The sequence below is a fragment of the Podarcis pityusensis genome (genome assembly GCF_964106645.2).
Source record: "Podarcis pityusensis genome assembly, chromosome: 6".
In the NCBI taxonomy this organism is placed as follows: domain Eukaryota; kingdom Metazoa; phylum Chordata; class Lepidosauria; order Squamata; family Lacertidae; genus Podarcis; species Podarcis pityusensis.
In genome coordinates, this window is record NC_138030.1 from 87787918 (window position 1) to 87806990 (window position 19073).

The window sequence follows — 19073 nt, forward strand, 5'->3', positions numbered from 1 at the left end:
AATCTTTGTATTCTCAACATCCTGAACCAGACCAGTGGCAGATCATTTATAGGGAAACAGCTCCCACCTCTGTCTCTACCTAAAGACAAACCTCTTCTAACCACAGCCTCTACTAGCCAGCTCTGTATAAATGAAAGCTTAGGTATCTGTGCTTCTTTCATTTTTATTTTCTGGTCTATGGGACTCCATGCCACAATAACTCAAGTCCCTCAAAATGACCCAGCCACCATTCCCTTATGATGCCTTTGAAGCCTCCTGGTAGCTTGAGATAAGAGGCTTAGGTGTGAGATGGGCACCATCACTGGAAGCAGGATGAAATATTAACTAAGATTCTTTGTCTAAGCATATTATGAATATAAGGGAATGCTTATATTTACAATGAAGACTAAAATATGCTTGACATTTTCGAAAGACTGTGGTTATACTGTTGCTACTCCAACCTCTAAGGGGCTTTCACTTCTAGTCAAGTTCTCCACCCCAGCCAAATTCACCCTCAACCTGGTACAGCTACTGGGGGCATCTGTTTCTGACCCCAAAGCTCATCCAGCTCTACTTCTGACTGCTTGGACAGTTTAGCTGGTTATTTTTATTTAAAAAAATTAATCTGCTGGTGCAACCTTTTGTTAAGACCTGGGCAGCCTTTTAACCTAATACAGCCAACAGCTTCCTTACTCTGATCAGCAAATAATTGTTAATGCACTGGGGATGAATAGCTTAATATTTAGGTCTGATTCCCCTCAGGTTTCTCTGGTCTTTGCTTCACACCTTCCTCATCAACCAACTTCCATCCCACCCACTGCAGCAACCGTTCCCCCCCCCAACTGCTTCCCAGCTAACAAAAAATGGTTGCCGTATTTTTCTGTCTATATTCTGTCTATAAGACACCCCCACGTATAAGAAGCCCCCTTTTTGGGGGGACCCTGATTTAAGAAATGGGGGGGATCTATCCATGTATAAGATGCCCCCAAATTTTGAACATTATTTTTTTTGGGGGGGGGGACCTAGTCTTATACATGGAAAAATACAGTACTTAATTTTCCCAGTTGACCAGAACCTCCAGCCAGTCAGAGCCTGTTCTTTCTCAGACCAATCAGAATGACTCTATCTGATCCAGGCTCCATTTTTACAAATATTCAGAATCTGTCACCAAGCAACTGCTGCTGAACAGGCCTTCAACATAATAATAGTCCAAGGTCTCAAACTTTGACAGTTACCCTTGATGACATCAACTGAAGTCAGGAAATGTTCTTTGAAGCACAACACACAAACGGACAGCTTTATACATATCCTTTCTCTGCACACCCCATTTTGCCTAAATGGTAGGGGGCAGTGCCACCATTTATCTTGTGAAAGATCAGTACAAAACTATTAACCTGAGTGTGCCATATCTCACAGAGCTATTGATTACACTGGTCAACAACAAATTTGTTGTCTGCGTTTTTTCAGTTGATTTAGGACGAATCTGATGCGCTGAATCCAAAAATCACATTGGTTTTGCTCAATCAGGTCAAGTTTTTGAGCTATGGCCACATGTCATTTTTTTACGTTTTTGTTCACATGTACGCTTGTGTGGAGCATTTTAGAAGAAGTTGGTGGGGGTAAAATGCCATGTCGAATAATTGTTTTGATTGGAAATGATTATTTTAATGATAGAAGTATTCAGGTCCGATAGTTCTGGGTGATTATGTCAAAAAGGGATCAGTTTGCAGGTCGGAACTAAACACTATAAATTGAGAGCATTTGCAGATGACTTAGTATTGACGTTACAGGAGCCAGAATCTAGTACAAAAAGGGTTTTAGAACTGATTCAAGAATTTGGTCAAGTGGCAGGATTTAAATTGAACAAGTCAAAAACCAAGGTTTTAGAGAAAAATTTAACACCGTTTGAAAGAGAGAGGTTTCAGAATGAGACAGGTTTAACAGTGGTTAAGAAAGTTAAATACTTGGGGATTAACATGACAGCAAAAAATGGGAATTTATTTAAAGATAATTATGAAAAATGTTGGTCAGAAGTGAAAAAAGATTTAGAAATTTGGTCAAATTTGAAGCTTTCACTGCTAGGCCGTATTGCTGCGATAAAGATGAATGTATTGCCCAGAATGTTGTTTTTGTTTCAAACTTTGCAGATTGTGGACAAAATGGATTGTTTCAAGAGGTGGCAGAAAGATATTTCTAAATTTGTCTGGCAGGGCAAGAAACCCAGAATAAAATTTAAAATATTAACGGATGCAAAGGAAAGAGGTGGATTTGCCCTGCCAGACCTTAAACTTTACTATGAATCAGCAGCCTTTTGCTGGTTGAAAGAATGGCTACTTCTTGAAAACACTGACATTTTGGATCTAGAAGGTTTTAATAATGTATTTGGATGGCATGCATATTTATGGTATGATAAGGTCAAAGCACATAAAGCATTTAAAAACCACATTGTCAGGAAAGCGCTGTTTAATGTTTGGATAAGATATAAGGATTTGTTAGAAAATAAAACCCCAAGGTGGCTGTCACCAATGGAAGCGAAAGCCTTGAAAAAGGTCAATATGGAGGTCAAATGGCTGAAATATTGGGAAATTTTGGAACAAGACGGAGATAGACTGAAATTGCAGAGTTTTGAAAAACTAAAAAACAAAGTGCGAGACTGGCTTCATTATTATCAAATAATGGAGGTATTTAAATTGGACAGGAAAATTGGCTTCCAGGTGGAAAGATCCAAATTAGAAACAGAATTGTTAGAACCCAATACTAAGAATTTGTCAAGAATGTATAACTTGCTGCTGAAATGGAATACTCAAGATGAAACGGTAAAATCGGCTATGATTAAATGGGCACAGGACGTTGGTCATAACATTATGTTTGCTGACTGGGAACAGTTATGGACCACAGGTATGAAATTTACGGCATGTAATGCCTTAAGAGAGAATATTGCGTGCTGAGGTCCCCCAAAACACCCTTATCCCAAATAACTCACACTTCACACATAATTTTTGTTTAAGGTTTTTGGCATAATTTTTTGGCCACAACTTTATTATCATACAAAATTGTGAGTGGTTGCTTAGGCATTGGTTAAGACTAGCTGTCCCCCCGCCATGGGGACAGCACTGACTTCCGGATTCCAGCGAAAGCCAGTGTGGAGGAACAAGATCAGGGGATGACTGGAGCTGCGACACAGACCCTCAGCTTCTCCCCACATGCTCCTAGGGGCTTACACGGCCCAAACCCGATTCCAGGGGTTTGGACGAAAGGATGGTAAGCCCCTGAATTCCTTTAACGGAATTCCCGTGCAGCAGCATCACCTGAGGGGCAGGCACAGCCAATCCATACCCCTCCACCAACCAATTTAAACCAATGCCTAACCGCCAACCTTACAAGTTGTGACGATTTGCTACGCGGTAGGCAAAAACCAGATGGCACACACTAATCAGCCAAATGGCAAAATTCCTACCAGGCCCTCGCACCAATGCAAACGACCCCATGACAGGCATAGCAAGGTCAAGCGGAAGCCCAACAAGGGAGGGCGGGCGGGTGATCCGATGCCCACAGCGAAAGAGAAAGCAACTCTCTGTGGGCCTTCCTTAAATATCCTCTGATCTCCACCCCCAAAGTGGCAACATACAAATTGCCCCAGCAACACCATCACCAATCCTTGCCAGGCCCTTTCCTTCAATTTTGCCTGGCAACTACAGGGTGCTTTGCCTAGCCCCAGCCGCAACACGTGCTCTCCTTTAATGAGAACACGCTTTGCGTGCTGAGGTCCCCCAAAACACCCTTATCCCAAATAACTCACACTTCACACATAATTTTTGTTTAAGGTTTTTGGCATAATTTTTTGGCCACAACTTTATTATCATACAAAATTGTGAGTGGTTGCTTAGGCATTGGTTAAGACTAGCTGTCCCCCCGCCATGGGGACAGCACTGACTTCCGGATTCCAGCGAAAGCCAGTGTGGAGGAACAAGATCAGGGGATAACTGGAGCTGCGACACAGACCCTCAGCTTCTCCCCACATGCTCCTAGGGGCTTACACGGCCCAAACCCGATTCCAGGGGTTTGGACGAAAGGATGGTAAGCCCCTGAATTCCTTTAACGGAATTCCCGTGCAGCAGCATCACCTGAGGGGCAGGCACAGCCAATCCATACCCCTCCACCAACCAATTTAAACCAATGCCTAACCGCCACCTGAGCCCTTACGCTCACCGCCAACCACTCACAAACCTAAACACACTCTCAACTTAGCCACCACTGACCTCAACCATACATCATTCCCAACAGAGGTAAGATGAACCCCATCAAACCTGTAGCAATCAGTGGCTTTAACATTAATATCTGGGTGGGGAATCACAAGCCCACCCAGATCAGACACCAGCTTGCTCGCAGCTGAATTAATACGCTTTCGCACCCTTTCGGTGGCCGCAGGGCAGGGACTACCCCTCCAGATGCAACGCTGAAGCAACTGTGACCAAATTAGCTTAGTAGCGGGCACCAAGGCCGCCAGGTCCCTCAAATCCTGCAAAATAACAGCACGTAAAACATAACAGGAAAAAGAAACCATATCATTTTCCCCAAGCTGCACCACAATCGCCGTAGGGGGGCCCTCCAGAAGAACACGCCTCTGCATTAGCGGTAAGAACTCCTTCCACCGCATCCCCCTTCTGGAGATCCAGGACACTCGCACGTGCTGCGGAAGGCCGAGGCCAACTCCCAGTTCAGATTGCCGAGCTCTGCAAGCGGCCCAATGCACAATACTGTGCCCCACTATCCAAACCCGGACAGTGGGTAGACCTAGGGTAAAACAAAAGATGTGAGTACATGAGATCAACACCATTTCCGCACATAACCCTTATATGCGTCCGACTTCCAGCGACCCAGGTCTTTAATCCTCCTTGCCGACAAGCCCCAATGGGCGGCTGTTGTTGCATCCCCAATCCTGAAGGAATGCGGAGCAAACTCAGAGGCTGCATGGCCACAAGCAGCAACGACCCTGCGCAAAACACCAGTGAATTGATGGCGTGCCAATGGACGCCCATCTTCATGAATGAACAGGGCCCCTCCCCCAGGAGGCCGCAACGCCATATATTTCTGGAGATCCTTGACTGGGCAAGGGCCCCCTAGCCCAGTTGCTGGGAGCCGAATAACTGCCCCTCTACCCAGTTGATCAGTTTTGGAACTCCTGACAAGGATCTGCAATTCTGACTGAGACAAGCTCACGTCCTGCAGCAACAAACCTCTCGAACCTCCATCCTGCTTAGGTTCACACACCACCTCCCCAACCCTCAGGGCTCCAAAAAAGGCTAACGAATAGGCTGCGGAAAATAACCGCGCCTCAAACCTGGACCAACAGATGCCCTTTAGTTTACTTCGCATCCTGGTCAACAATCCAAACGTTATAGGCCTCCTTGTAGCTGGTCTGGAGGGGCAAAGCCTCCCCCACCCCTCCAAAGCCTTGCGCACCACGAACTTCCCACATGGATCATTATTAAAATAAACTTTGCTAAAGAAGGAAATTGCAGCCGCATGCAATCTCAGCGTCCTGGCTGCCCTCCGCATCTGAAATAGATGCGCCAAATATTGGAGCACCTGTGCAGTAGAATGAGGTGTGCATGTTCCCCCTACCACGGATTGCCCAGTGAAATGCAAAAAATCGGTCCAAGCCTTCTTATAGGACCTCAATGTGGAGGGGGCAATAGATGCAGCTACTCCCTGTAAAACTAAGTGCTGCCAAGGTTCCAGAGATGATCCGGGAAAAATTCCGGACGGTCTCGAGCCACTGGCGCCAGGGACCTGAACCGCTGCATCTGAAAACGGGACAGAGCATCAGCAATCTCGTTAGACACTCCAGGAACAAAACGAGCAGAAAATACAATGTTAAAACGTAAGCAATGCAAAACAAAGACCCTCAGCAGGGCTGATACCCTAGGTGATCGTGAAGACTGCTTGGCTAGCACGTTCACCACCGCCAGGTTATCTGTCCAAAAACATACACGACGGTCCCTGAAATGCTCGACCCATAAATGGACTGCCACTACAATGGGAAAAAACTCAAGAAAAGTTAAGTCCCGAGTTATAGCTTCCCCACGCCAAGCTGAAGGCCAACGCTCGGCACACCACCTGCCATCCCAATACAAACCAAAACCCAACGACCCCGCAGCATCAGAGTGCACCTGAAAATCGGTATAAAGGTTCAAGGTGTCCTGCCAAAGAGACACCCCATTGAATTCCTCCAGGAATTCCAACCAAATACGAAGGTCAGCACGCACCTGAGCTGACAGGCGCACCCTATGCCTCGGGGACCTCAAACCTGACATAAGCCTGGCCAAGCGGGAACAGAAAGGTCGCCCTGGGGCGATCACCCTGCAAGCAAAGTTTAGGTGGCCCAGCAAGGACTGCAGCTGCCGCAGAGTAACTTTTTTCATGGGAATGAGTTCAGCGATGACGCCCTTCAGCGTGAGTATCTTATCCGCCGGCAAACTGGAAGTTTGCGCCACCGTATCCAACGAAATACCCAGGTAAGTCAGCTGCGTAGAAGGACCTTCAGTTTTCTCCGCAGCTAACGGCACGCCCAGTTCCTCGGTTAAGGCAGCAAAGGCCTGCAGCAACACCACGCAATTCCCCGTATCGCTAGCTGAGGCCAATAAAAAACCATCCAAATAATGAGTGACTCCGCCCAAACCAGTTCTTTTGCGCAGAGCCCAGTCCAGAAATGAACTAAAACACTCGAAGGCCGCACAGGCTACCGAGCAGCCCATGGGCATGGCCTTATCAAAGTAAAATTCCCCGTCGAACTGAAATCCCAGCAACCAGAAGTCATCAGGATGAATTGGAAGCAGCCGAAATGCAGACTCAATGTCACATTTGGCTAGCAGGGCACCCTGTCCAAATTTTCTTATCATTTTGATCGCTTGATCAAGCGAGGCATACTTCACCGAACAAAGCTCCGGGGGAATAACATCATTTACTGATGTGCCCCTAGGGTGTGAAAGGTTGTGTATCAGGCGAAATTCCCCCGGAGCTTTTTTTTAGGAACCATACCTAAGGGTGAAATATGCAGATTAGGAAAGGGTGGAACGGCAAAAGGGCCTGCCATACGGCGTAGAGCCAGTTCTTTCCCAATTTTCTTACGCGCCACGTCAGGCATATCCTTCACAGACTTCTGGTTTGAAGGGTTTCTAGCTACAGGATTTGCCGCCACTGGGATTCGAAAACCCAGGGAAAAACCGTCACGCAAATAAGATGCTAAGAGGGTATAACTGTAACAATGACAACAACGGCTGTAGCCTAACCGGGGTATGAGCTAAGGAGGAAAGTACACTATTTTCCTGCACCGGCGGCTGCAGCCTGGGGCGCGGCTTTCGGGGGCTGCTGTGAGCCCCACCCCTTCCGAAAGGGCCGTCGAACCCCTGCACAGGCAGAAGCTGGATGGTTCCCTGAACACTTCTCACAACTATGAGAATATCTGCAGAATTGGCGCTGACAGGTTCCTTTGTTAAAATCCCAACAAAAGAACTTGCGACCCGTCTTAGCTGGCACAATCCTAGTTTTTTGCGATTCAGGGATCTTATTGTCAATACGTGGAGCCACATAAGTGGTCCATACATCTAAATCCTTTCGGTCCCAGCGGGCAGTGGGGATCTTGGCAGCCCTGCGTCTGAAATTCTCATCATAAGAAATCGCAGCAGACGCTCCAGCCATCGTAAATGCTGAGCGAACTATGGACAAATAAACCCATAAATGCATGGACCTCCGTGGGTAGGCCGCTGCCACCACTCCAGCGAACACCTGGAAACTATCCAGCCATCGCTCGAAGGTCCTTTCAACCTTTGGCAAAACCACCCTCTTTTTCGTGGCTGCCAAACCTCTATCCTGGGAGTCCTGACACTCCTGAGGGGGTGCCAAGCTAAATATATCAATGTAACGGCCATCCAGAATCCTAGATCGCAGCTTTGTAGTCAAGTGGGCACCTGGTATAATATCCCTAGCTGAGTTGGTGGAAACTTTCACATCAGGCATGAGGACCCCTTCCAGACAGTCCTGCACCGCCCCATACTTTGCCCTGTGAGAGTTTGCCCTCCGCTCCCAAGCCCATTTTGGAAGTCCCGATGTCTCCCCAAAGCCCCAGTATAGCGAAAGCGAAGCTTCCTCATCACTACTGGAGGTTTGAGACGAAGTACCTGCGGAAGAGGATGAGGTGTCTCTCCGTCTCCTCTTAGCACGCTTCTTGGAACTCTTTTTCCGGCGACGGAGCCCACCAGAAGAGGACTTTGGAGGGAGAGGAAGGCTGTCCTCCACCGAAGACTCAGATGCGTCGCCTTGCAGCACAACGCCTGGAACTGACTGAGAAGAGACTACAGGTGAATGACCAGGAACAGACCTCACCACTGATGAGGACTGTACAACTGAACCCCGTGCCGCCCGAATCCGGGCGGATGACCTCCGCCTGGTCGGACCCCTGGGGCCGCCCCGTACCCTTGGCGCTGCAGCCTGGGAGACAGGTGAGACCGACGACTGGGACAATTGATTAGTACGCGAAAGACCCCCAGCTAACAAATCCTCCCCCTCATCTTCAGCCGAAGATGACACCGAAGGAGGTGCGTCAACAGGCGGAGCTGGACTAGCAGAAGAAGTCGTCGGAGTCGAGCAGCGTTGAATCAAACCATCCATTTCAGCCTCAACACGTGCTAACACCACTGGGTCACTGGCCAAGCCAGTGACCATGGACTGAAGGCGTCTCAAAGATCGCTGTGGCACTGGAGAACGCAAAGCTTGGGACGGGCCTTTTATGGGCCGCTTCGCTGAGGAAGCGAGATCAAGCCTCCGTGACACCTTCTTCTTTGGAGCCATACCTGCTACTAGTAAAAAAGACAAATAATAGAATTAATGCAAGGCTACACCAGTGCTCTTTGTTATAATGAATAGTCAATCAGCCTGAAAAACAATCAATCCCGATAGGTGCAACTATATGGCTCACCAGCAGGTGGCGCAGCCAGTAATCAAGGCCAATGGTATAGCTGTGTTTCAATAAACGGCCACTAGAGGCCAGCACGCAATGAGGAGGCAGTAGAAAATGGCGCTCCCGCCAAAATTCCCCAAAATGGAGGCCTCCCAACTGACTTCAGGCAGAAGGCCTCCCCCAATGCCCAAAGCAGGCCGCAAGCAGGCCTCCAACCACCAAAGCCGCTGTGCGCGCTAAGCGCCACCGGCTAAAGCTGGAACGTCCGAGGAGGGCCCCCCCGCAGCCTAAAACGGCCCAACTCCGCAGGCCGCAGGCGCCGAAGCGCGGCAAAAGCCGCTACCGCTCGGAGCCGGGTGGGGGGGGTGCCCAAATAGGCCCCGAGCCCAAGGCACGTCCCACGGCCTCCCCCAGCTCCCCCAGGCACTCCCCGCTATACCCGGGCCAAGAGGGGAAAGGCTTGACTAAGCCTCCCCAAGCCCGGCCCGAACAGGGCCGAATAAGCAAGCGCCGAGCGCCGCGTGCGAATCGGCGGCTCCAACGGCGCCTGCGCGCCAGCCGGCCCGCCCCGGCTAGTAAGAGCGCGCCGAAGCGCGCGAAAAGGGGGCCGCCGCCGTGAGAGGCCAGGGGAGGACTACGGTAAGCACCCGCTTTTTTCTCTAGTAACCCTACGAAGTGGGGGGGGGGAATGGTAAAGCTCCGAGGGCCCGAAGGTCAACCAGCCCCGTCCCCGGCGCCTCGGCTACGAACCGGGCCGAAAGGCCTAGGGTCCGCCCCCCCCTCCCGGCCACCCCCAGCAGCCCCACGGGACCAAAAGCCCACGAGGAAAGTTGGGGGGGGAAGGCTAGTAAAATGGAAACAAGAGTCAGAACAAAAACAAATAAAAATTGAAAACTAAAGACAAAGAACCTGGAAAATAAATTAAAGAAGGGGGGGGTAGACTTTGGGGAGATAAACACAAAAGGCCAAGATCAAATAAATAAATAAAATAAAATAGGAGAAAATGAGGAATGAGATATAGATTTATACAACCGGTCTTTAGCTGTGTTCGATCCGATGCCCACAGCGAAAGAGAAAGCAACTCTCTGTGGGCCTTCCTTAAATATCCTCTGATCTCCACCCCCAAAGTGGCAACATACAAATTGCCCCAGCAACACCATCACCAATCCTTGCCAGGCCCTTTCCTTCAATTTTGCCTGGCAACTACAGGGTGCTTTGCCTAGCCCCAGCCGCAACACGTGCTCTCCTTTAATGAGAACACGCTTTATGAAAATGATATACAGGTGGTACATAACCCCAGTCAAGCTTGCGAAAATCTATCACTTGCCCGATAACAAATGTTGGAAATGTAAAGAAATTGAAGGTACATTTTTTCACCTTTGGTGGACATGCCCAAAGATTAAGGCTTTCTGGGAAATGATATATAATGAATTAAAAAAGGTATTTAAGTATACCTTCCCTAAGAAACCAGAGGCCTTTCTCCTGGGCATAGTGGGCCAAATGGTGTTAAAAAAGGATAGAACTTTCTTTATGTATGCAACAACAGCAGCAAGAATACTCATCGCAAAGTATTGGAAGACACAAGAACTTCCCACGCTGGAGGAATGGCAGATGAAACTTATGGACTATATGGAATTGGCGGAAATGACTGGCAGAATCCGTGACCAGGGAGAAGAGTCGATGGAGGAAGACTGGAAGAAATTCAAAGACTATCTTCAGAAACACTGCAAAATTAAGGAATGTTAGAGTGATGTTGGACTGAAAATAAGTGGTTTCCAGCTGCATAGGTTAAAGTTAAGGATAGATTTAGATTAAAGATTAAGATTAAAGAAGTTTAAAGAAATGGAAATTTGATTTTAAAAGGGAAAACTTTAAAGTTACAGGATATTAAGATCAAGGATTAGGTTTAAAAGAGTTGAAGTTATATATTTTAACATTTTATTAAATTAAAGATTGGGATTAAAAAAGTGGAAAAGAAACTGCTGGATAAATATATGTGGATTGGAATACAAAAGAGGGAGGTATGAGGAAGTCCAGAAAATAAGTAACTTAAAATTGGTAATGGAAAAGAGAGTTCGTTATTAATTGCTTTGTGTTTATATTGTTAAGTTTTGTATTGTTTTTTGTGTGTGTTGTTTTTCTTTTTTGTTTGTTTAAAACCTTAATAAAAAATTATTAAAAAAAAAAAAGGGATCAGTTTGAAGTCATAAAACCTCGAAATCTTCCATAAATTGGTGCGGCAAAGCATAAAATTGCTTACCATGCTTATTTTGGTATTAAACTTGGTGACCAGGATAAAGCTTGGGCACCACACATGGTGTGCAAGGCATGCACCGAGACTCTACGTGGGTGGACCAATGGCAAGAGGAGTCTGAACTTTGGAATTCCCATGGTTTGGAGGAAGTCAACAAACCATGTCACTGATTGCTACTTCTGCGCTGTTGATGTGACTGGGATCAACAGAAAGAACCGGAGCAACCTCAAGTATCCTGATCTTCAATCAGCACGTCGTCCTGTAGCTCATTGTGATGAAATTCCAGTGCCTATCTTCGGAGAACTTCCTGACATTAGTGACGAAGATGCCTCCAGTGTTGAAGGACATGAAGAAGAAGAAGTGGTTCTTGAAGATGATGCTCCACATCCATTTTCCCCAAAGGAGTTGAATGATCTAGTTCGTGACCTCAGCTTGTCAAAGGACTCTGCCGAACTGTTGGCATCCAGATTGAAGGAAAGAAACCTCCTCTCTGACAGTGCTCGCATCAGCTTCTTCCGCAACAGGCATCAAGAGTATCTCCATTTTTTCTCGGAAGAGAAGGACTTGGTGTACTGTGCAGATATTGTGCAGCTTCTGCTGAAGCTTGGAATGCCACAGTACGAACCCAAAGATTGGAGACTGTTCGCTGACAGCAGCAAGCGATCACTGAAATGTGTTCTGCTACACAACGGCAACCAGTTTGCCTCTATACCCCTGGCTCACTCGAGTACACTGAAGGAGAACTATGTAGCGGTGAAGTATGTGCTGGAGAAAATTGGTTATGATCAGCATAAGTGGTTTATTTGTGTTGACCTGAAGATGGTGAACTTTTTGTTGGGACAACAGTCTGGCTTTACCAAGTACCCATGTTTTCTGTGCATGTGGGATAGTAGGGACTGTGCTCAGCATTACACGAAGAAGGACTGGCCTGTGCGGGAGGAATTGGTGCCTTGCAAAGAAAGGAACATCATCAACGACCCTCTGGTGGACAGAGACGGAATACTCTTCCCACCACTGCACATCAAGCTTGGCTTAATCAAGCAGTTCACCAAGGCTCTGGACAAGGATAGTGACTGCTTCACTTACTTGTGCCAGGCTTTTCCAGGATTGACCATGGAGAAGTTGAAAGCTGGCATCTTTGACGGTCCTCAGATCTGTCAGCTCATCAGAGATCCAGAGTTCGGAAACTCAATGAACGAGGTGGAACTGGAAGCGTGGAAGGCATTTGTTCTGGTAGTGAAGAACTTTCTTGGCAACAATAAGGCCAGAAACTACGCAGAACTTGTCAACAACATGCTGACTGCCTTCAGAAACCTGGGCTGCAACATGAGCGTCAAGATGCACTACCTATTTTCACATATGGACCGGTTTCCTGAGAACCTGGGTTCAATGAGTGACGAGCAGGGGGAGAGATTCCATCAGGACATGAAAGAGACGGAGACCAGGTATCAGGATCGCTGGGACGCAGTCATGATGGCTGACTACTGTTGGACTCTGAAGAGAGACCACCCTGCCACTGAGCATTCCAGGAGTTCCAAGAAACGAAAGTTCAAGCCCTGAAGTTTGAAAAATGGTGAAGCAACATGCAATTTATGTGTACTTACCTTTATCAATGCCCACCATTCAGTTTACAGTAATCGATGTTTCTATCAGGGAATCCGGAGGTCAGTTCTGTCCCTGGGGCAAGGACAGATAGTCGTAACTAATGCCTAAGCAACCACTCACGTGTGTGTGGTTAAATAACAAATTCATGCCCCCCACGCTGTTTACTGGTACTGACGATATGGTGGGGCCCAGTCGTCAGAGCCGCCCTGCTGAGGTCAGGTGCAGCTAGTCGGGAACCAATGCCTAGACAAACTACCACCACGTGTATATGTTATTTTTCTCAATTTTCTCTATTAAATTTGCAGACTGCCCTTTGTGCCTTGGTTTTCACACGTTTCTGAACTCAAACGGTCTTCTGGAATGGATTACATTCAAAAACCGAGGTACCACTGTACTCATCACTCATCTACATGTGTGAAAGGAAAATGGATTCACTTGTTTCAATTGGATAGAATAGCTTGGTCATGTGAAAGTAGCAATATGAACAAACCAATTCTGTTTTTTTTTTTAAATGATATTTATTAAAAGTTTAAGAATTACAGAAAAAAGAGAAAAAGAAAACAACAAAAAATTTAACAAAGCATACATTACAATACATAAAAAGAAAAGCATAAAAAACAATACAACAATACAGCAAAACAACAACAACAACAATAACATTAAAACACACAGCCAATGTTCCATATCTTTATCTTTCGTTTACTTGTTTCATCGACCTCCTCACACCTCCCTTTTTGTATTCTAATTTAATTAATTGTTTCAGCAAATTCTTTCCATCTCTCTCAATTTTTGTTATATAATTTATCTTAACGATCTAACCTTTTAATTAACTCAACAAATCCTTTCCATCTGTCACTATTTTCTGTCATTCAATTTACCTTAATTTATTTAACCTTATCTTGCCATAAAAAAACCCTTAAAACTTAAAACTTAATGTACATAACTCCTTATATCATTTCTACTAAAGCCAAATAGTTTCATTCCAACATTTTTCCTAATACTCATTAATTTTACACTAATTCTCAAAATAAATTTTTTAAAAAACTTTCTTCCAATCTTCATCCAATGTCTCTTCTTCCTGGTCTCGGGTTTTGTCAGTCCTTCTTGTCCATTCCATCTAGTCCATCAACCTGGTGATCTTATGTCCGAGGCTCTTAAGTCTTTTCCATGTCCCTTCTGCAGATCTTCTTCTTGTTTATACCTGCACTTTACTTTGTATTTTGTTGATCTTTTTCTTAATTTCTTTCCTTTCTCATTGGGGGCTAGGTCTCGGGAGGACTCCAATCCAAAAATATCTCCATCTCTCCTCAGCAGATCAGCCCATTCCCCACAGTCCCATTCCCCACAGTCAACACTGTAATCGAGAAAGTATTTAAAAGCATGTTTCAAAGTCCTTCCAAAATTAAGAGCCCTCACAACTCCAGACCCCCCCTGGTCCACTCCAGATTCAAACTTCAAGAACAACGGCTTATGCTCCTGCAAGGCCTCAGATCTCTCCATTTGTGTTACTTGAGGTTCAACAGCAACCTCCTCCATTATCTTCTGCACTTGCGCTTGCCCTGTCAAAACAAGTTCCTGGGCTGGTTCCTGAATGGTTTCTATATGGGTATTCACCATTTGTCCAAAGTTTTTAACTGCAACAGTCATCAAATCCATCTTCTCATGCATCTGCTCCAGCAAAGCACTTGTCTTGCAAAAAGCAAGCACCAAGACTTCTTGTAAACACATTTTTATTCAAGGTCAGAGTCTGGTCTCACGATCCTAATCTTACAGCTGTGAAATCCCCAGATCGACTCCGATAACAAATTAACAAGCTCCCTCTAGAGGAGACAATTTCTATTTGTATCCATCTTTTGAAAGCAGGACCAACAAAAGAAAATTACTTTCATTTTTCAAATACTTTGTTTCTTTTGAATGCAAGAAGCAACATTGGAATCAATTTGTTTCTCTTTTTTTTACTATCTGTCAAAAGACGATGAACTTCCCCATAAATTTCTGTCTCTGACACCCCGTTCCCAGGTTTGAGACGGTGGAAATTTATCTTTCTTTACTCTCTCTCCTGCAGGCTTAAACAGTCAAAAATTCCCCCCCTTTTCTCCTGCTTCCAAGAGGGGTTTTGGTGGTAATAACTGAAGGAAATTTAGACCTTTATATACGACTTTCCAGACTTTAGCTTACAAAGTTTTTGCTTCAATCTATTTACAAAAAAGGGAGACGGACTTCCTGTTTAGAGCCTTCCCGCTTCAGTGCCAAATTAAAATGTTTCTTAATCCAATTTTCCGTTCTACTCACGGGTACTTGTTTAGAGTCCAATTGTCCACAGGAAAAAGTCAGCGCTCTCCGGCAACGGCTATGCGGCTTCACTCCGTGAAAGTAGCGGTTGATTCAAAACACCGCGCCACTCACCCCACGTCGCTTTGGATCCCCGAAAAAGGGTTTCCCTGCGAGTAGGGGAGGCGCTCCTGGTGTCAGCCGAATCCCACGTTCCCAGGCTTCCTCTGCCTGGGATTTTTAGAGGGTCTCCGCCTTCGCCGCGGCGGCAAGACCTGATTTTCATGGAGCGGGTTCCTCTCGGTCAGAGGAACTCCGCCATTGCCGATGGCGCTAACCCGGAAGTCTGAACAAACCAATTCTGTTGGGTCTAGTGACTACCTTAGGCTGCATTATTAACCATGTCTACTCCTAAATAATTCCTATTGAATTCAATGGAGCTAACTGCCAGAAAAGTGGGGTCAGTTTATTAACTGTATTGATCCACCCCAAACAGGGGATCCCTGGGTGTGCCTTGAAGCAAAGTAAAACAATTACGTAAAATCTAGGCCCTGAGAAACAGGCTCAAAGTTTTCCAGTACCTACATGGACCGCACATATTGAAACCAGAGCAGATATCAATACACCTGGTGGCAGCTTGGTTGCATATCGTCCAACTTTTTCAGATTAAAAACCCCAAATGTGTGTCTTCTGGGACACAATCCTGGGTGAGTCACATGACCTGCACCATTATCATGCCCTGAAATAAGTGCTTTTTTGAGGCATGAATGCAGCACAAGAACAAACAACATTGTGGTGCCCACAATGTCTACCGCAATCTTGCGCAAAAACCCCAAGATTTCTGTTTTTTGCAACTATGTAAGGATTTGCTTATATGAAAATATAAGCACAATCTAGGTGGACTAGACAAAGGTCCATGAATGTACAATACATTCAGACAGTGCTTTTTTTTGGGGGGGGGGGGTGATGCAGGAATACGAATACCCCTAAACATTTTGTGAATCTGTACTTTTGTCCATTTAGTGTATTTATTTTTCCCAATTTGAAATATAAAATGGTGATTTTCTTGAGTTAAAATGAGAGTACCCCTAAACATTTTTTTAGGAACCCCCCCCCACTGCATTTAGATATTCATTTTAGCTATCATATCAAACAGTTGTTGAAAGCAGTGATGTTGCTAAGGCTCAAATTTTGAGGCTTCAAAACACAATTCTCCTAAATTCCTCTCCACCTTGAGTTTAAACAGTTATTCGCAATTTTGCCAATCAAATGGACTGAAATCCTAGACACTCTTATGTTGGAGTTGGCCCCATTGATTATGCTGCACATGTTTTTTATTACAGATAGGTAGCCGTGTTGGTCTGCCATAGTCAAAATAAAAAAATCCTTCCAGTAGCACCTTTAAGACCAACTAAGTTAGTTCTTGGTATGAGCTTTCGTGTGCAAGCACACTTCTTCAGATAGGTATGAGCTATCTGAAGAAGTGTGCTTGCACACGAAAGCTCATACCAAGAACTAACTTAGTTGGTCTTAAAGGTGCTACTGGAAGGATGTTTTTTATTAATCATTGTTTGTTGGCTTAAATCAGATTTCTTCCTTCAGTGTTCAATTACTTGCTAATGTTGCTCCAGCTCGATCTTAGCACTTTGTTATATTACTGAATAAATTTAATTGCTCCAGGTTGGTTGAAAAGAGCAAGTGTTAAATCTGTTTAACTTGGCTTTCTGTTTTAGGTGCTTCCTCTATAAATCTAAGCTTCTGTACAACTGTAGGCCACATGTGCAGACACAAATGTGCAATTGCTAAACTATTAAGTAAAATATGTGCTTCATCATTAAAATCGGCCTTCTTTCCACACAATTATCTCTCCTTGACCCAGAATGCAGTCATAGTGGGAGAGTTGCTGAAGCTAGGGCTGAAGCTACAGGTGGGTCTACAGAAGGGATGGGAGCGGCCCAACAGCACACTCCTATGTCTACCCAGAAGTAAGTCCTATTGAATTTGATGAGGCTTACTCCCAGGTAGAGCTGGGACCATACTCCCAGGTGAGAGCTGGACCATAAAGAAGGCTGATTGCCGAAGAATTGATGCTTTTGAATTATGGTGCTGGAGGAGACTCTTGAGAGTCCCATGGACTGCAAGAAGATCAAACCTATTCATTCCAAAGGAAATCAGCCCTGAGTGCTCACTGGAAGGACAGATCCTGAAGCTGAGGCTCCAATGCTTTGGCCACCTCACAAGAAGAGAAGACTCCCTGGAAAAGACCCTGATGTTGGGAAAGATTGAGGGCACAAAGAGAAGGGGATGGCAGAGGACAAGATGGTTGGACAGTGTTCTCGAAGCTACTAACATGAGTTTGACCAAACTGTGGGAGGCAGAGGAAGACAGGAGTGCCTGTGTGCTCTGGTCCATAGGGTCAAGAAGAGTCAGACACGACAAAACAACTAAACAACAACTCCCAGGTAAGTGGGTCATGAATGCAGCCTTAGTGCTTAATGCCAAATGTCCTCTCAGGCCAGTCCCCAAAGGAATCTGCTAATTCTCCTTGAAATAGCATGAACTACACTGTCTGGCAGCTGGGCCTGAGAAGGAACACCACTGCCCAGTGGTGTTCACAGAAAGGGGAAGGATGTTAGGTTTCTGTTTATGCCACTGTGCAGTGCTTGGAGTCACAAGACTCTGTTTACATTCCAGACATTCCAGACTGTTGGAAGTCTCACGGGAGACGGGAGACTGATGTTGATATTACTGGTTTCCTGTTTCTTTGTACCAGTTGCTCTCTGCTTTCACAGAGAGAGGATGTATATTCTTTTCTGTCTGCATAGTTAGAAATAAAACTCTTAGCAATGTAGCTCATATTTCTCATCCTTCTGCTGTTTGGATACTCTGCGTAATGAGTGAACGTGCCTGAAGCCTCATCAAATGGCTTAGTTTGTTAATCATCGTCGGAGGAGATGCCAAAGGCTCGACCGGAGGAGTAGCTCGGTCAACCGGAGATTCCAACATCCCCATGCCAAACCTGGATGGACCTCAGACACCTTTTTATTATTTGCATGATCCACACTGATCTGTTTGCTCTCAGATTTTGGCTGCTCTCAGATTTTGAAACACCCGCCTTAGAGAAGCTAGACAAGGGAAGCATGTGGTGCTGTGGTCTAAACCACTGAGCCTCTTGGGCTTGCCAATCAGAAAGTCGGTGGTTCGAATCCCCGCAATGGGGTGAGTTCCTGTTGCTCTGTCCCAGCTCCTGCCAACCTAGCAGTGCAAGTAGATAAATAGGTACCGCTGTGGCAGGAAGGTAAACGGCGTTTCCGTGCACTCTGGTTTCCCTCACGGTGTCCCATTGTGCCAGAAGCATTGACCCAGAAAACTGCCTGTGGACAAACACAGGTTTCCTCGGCCTGAAAGCAAGATGAGTGCCACAACCTCATAGTCACCTTTGAGTGGACTTAGCCGTCTAGGGGTCCTTTAGCTACACAGAAGTAAGTCCTATTGAATTCAATGGGGCTTACTCCCAGGTAAGTGGATCATGACTGCAGCTTTAATGCCAAATATTCTCTCAGGCCAGTCCCCAAAGGAATCTGCTGGATCTCCTTGAAAACCTCTGAGTCTAGGGCTTGCTGATCAGAAGGTTGGTGGTTCAAATTTCCACGATGGGGTGAGCTCTCGTTGCTCTGTCCCTGCTCCTGCCAACCTAACAGTTCAAAAGCACATCAAAGTGCAAGTAGGTACCGCTCTGGGAGGAAGCTAAACGGCATTTCCGTGCACTGCTCTGGTTCGCCAGAAGCGGCTTAGTCATGCTGCCCACATGACCCGGAAGCTGTCTGCGGACAAACACTGGCTCCCTTTGTCTATAGAGCGAGATGAGTACCACAACCCCAGAGTCGTCCATGACTGGATCTAACGGTCAGGGGTGCCTTTACCTTTTTACACTGTCTGGCAGCTGGCGCTGAGAAGAAATCCCCGTTGGCAGGTGAAGACTTTCTTCTTCCAACAGGCTTTTGG

The 19073-nt window shown here is 46.0% G+C and overlaps 2 protein-coding genes and 1 long non-coding RNA gene across 4 annotated transcripts in view; all 3 read right to left on the minus strand.

The window, feature by feature from the left end:
* Window positions 1–19073, minus strand: part of LOC308480652 — a 319498-nt gene that overhangs the window by 76245 nt on the left and 224180 nt on the right. The window lies entirely within an intron of this gene.
* The window catches only part of LOC308480618 (uncharacterized protein), a 133826-nt gene that overhangs the window by 72740 nt on the left and 42013 nt on the right, over window positions 1–19073 (minus strand). The gene's annotated exons all lie outside the window — the stretch shown is intronic.
* Window positions 3701–8844, minus strand: LOC308479245 (uncharacterized protein). Its single transcript, XM_081009711.1, has 2 exons — window positions 8160–8844; window positions 3701–4773 (listed from the first exon to the last, which is right to left on the minus strand). Exons 1-2 carry the CDS (start codon window positions 8827–8829, stop codon window positions 4199–4201), a joined length of 1245 nt encoding a protein of 414 aa, XP_080865837.1. The 5' UTR covers window positions 8830–8844; the 3' UTR covers window positions 3701–4198.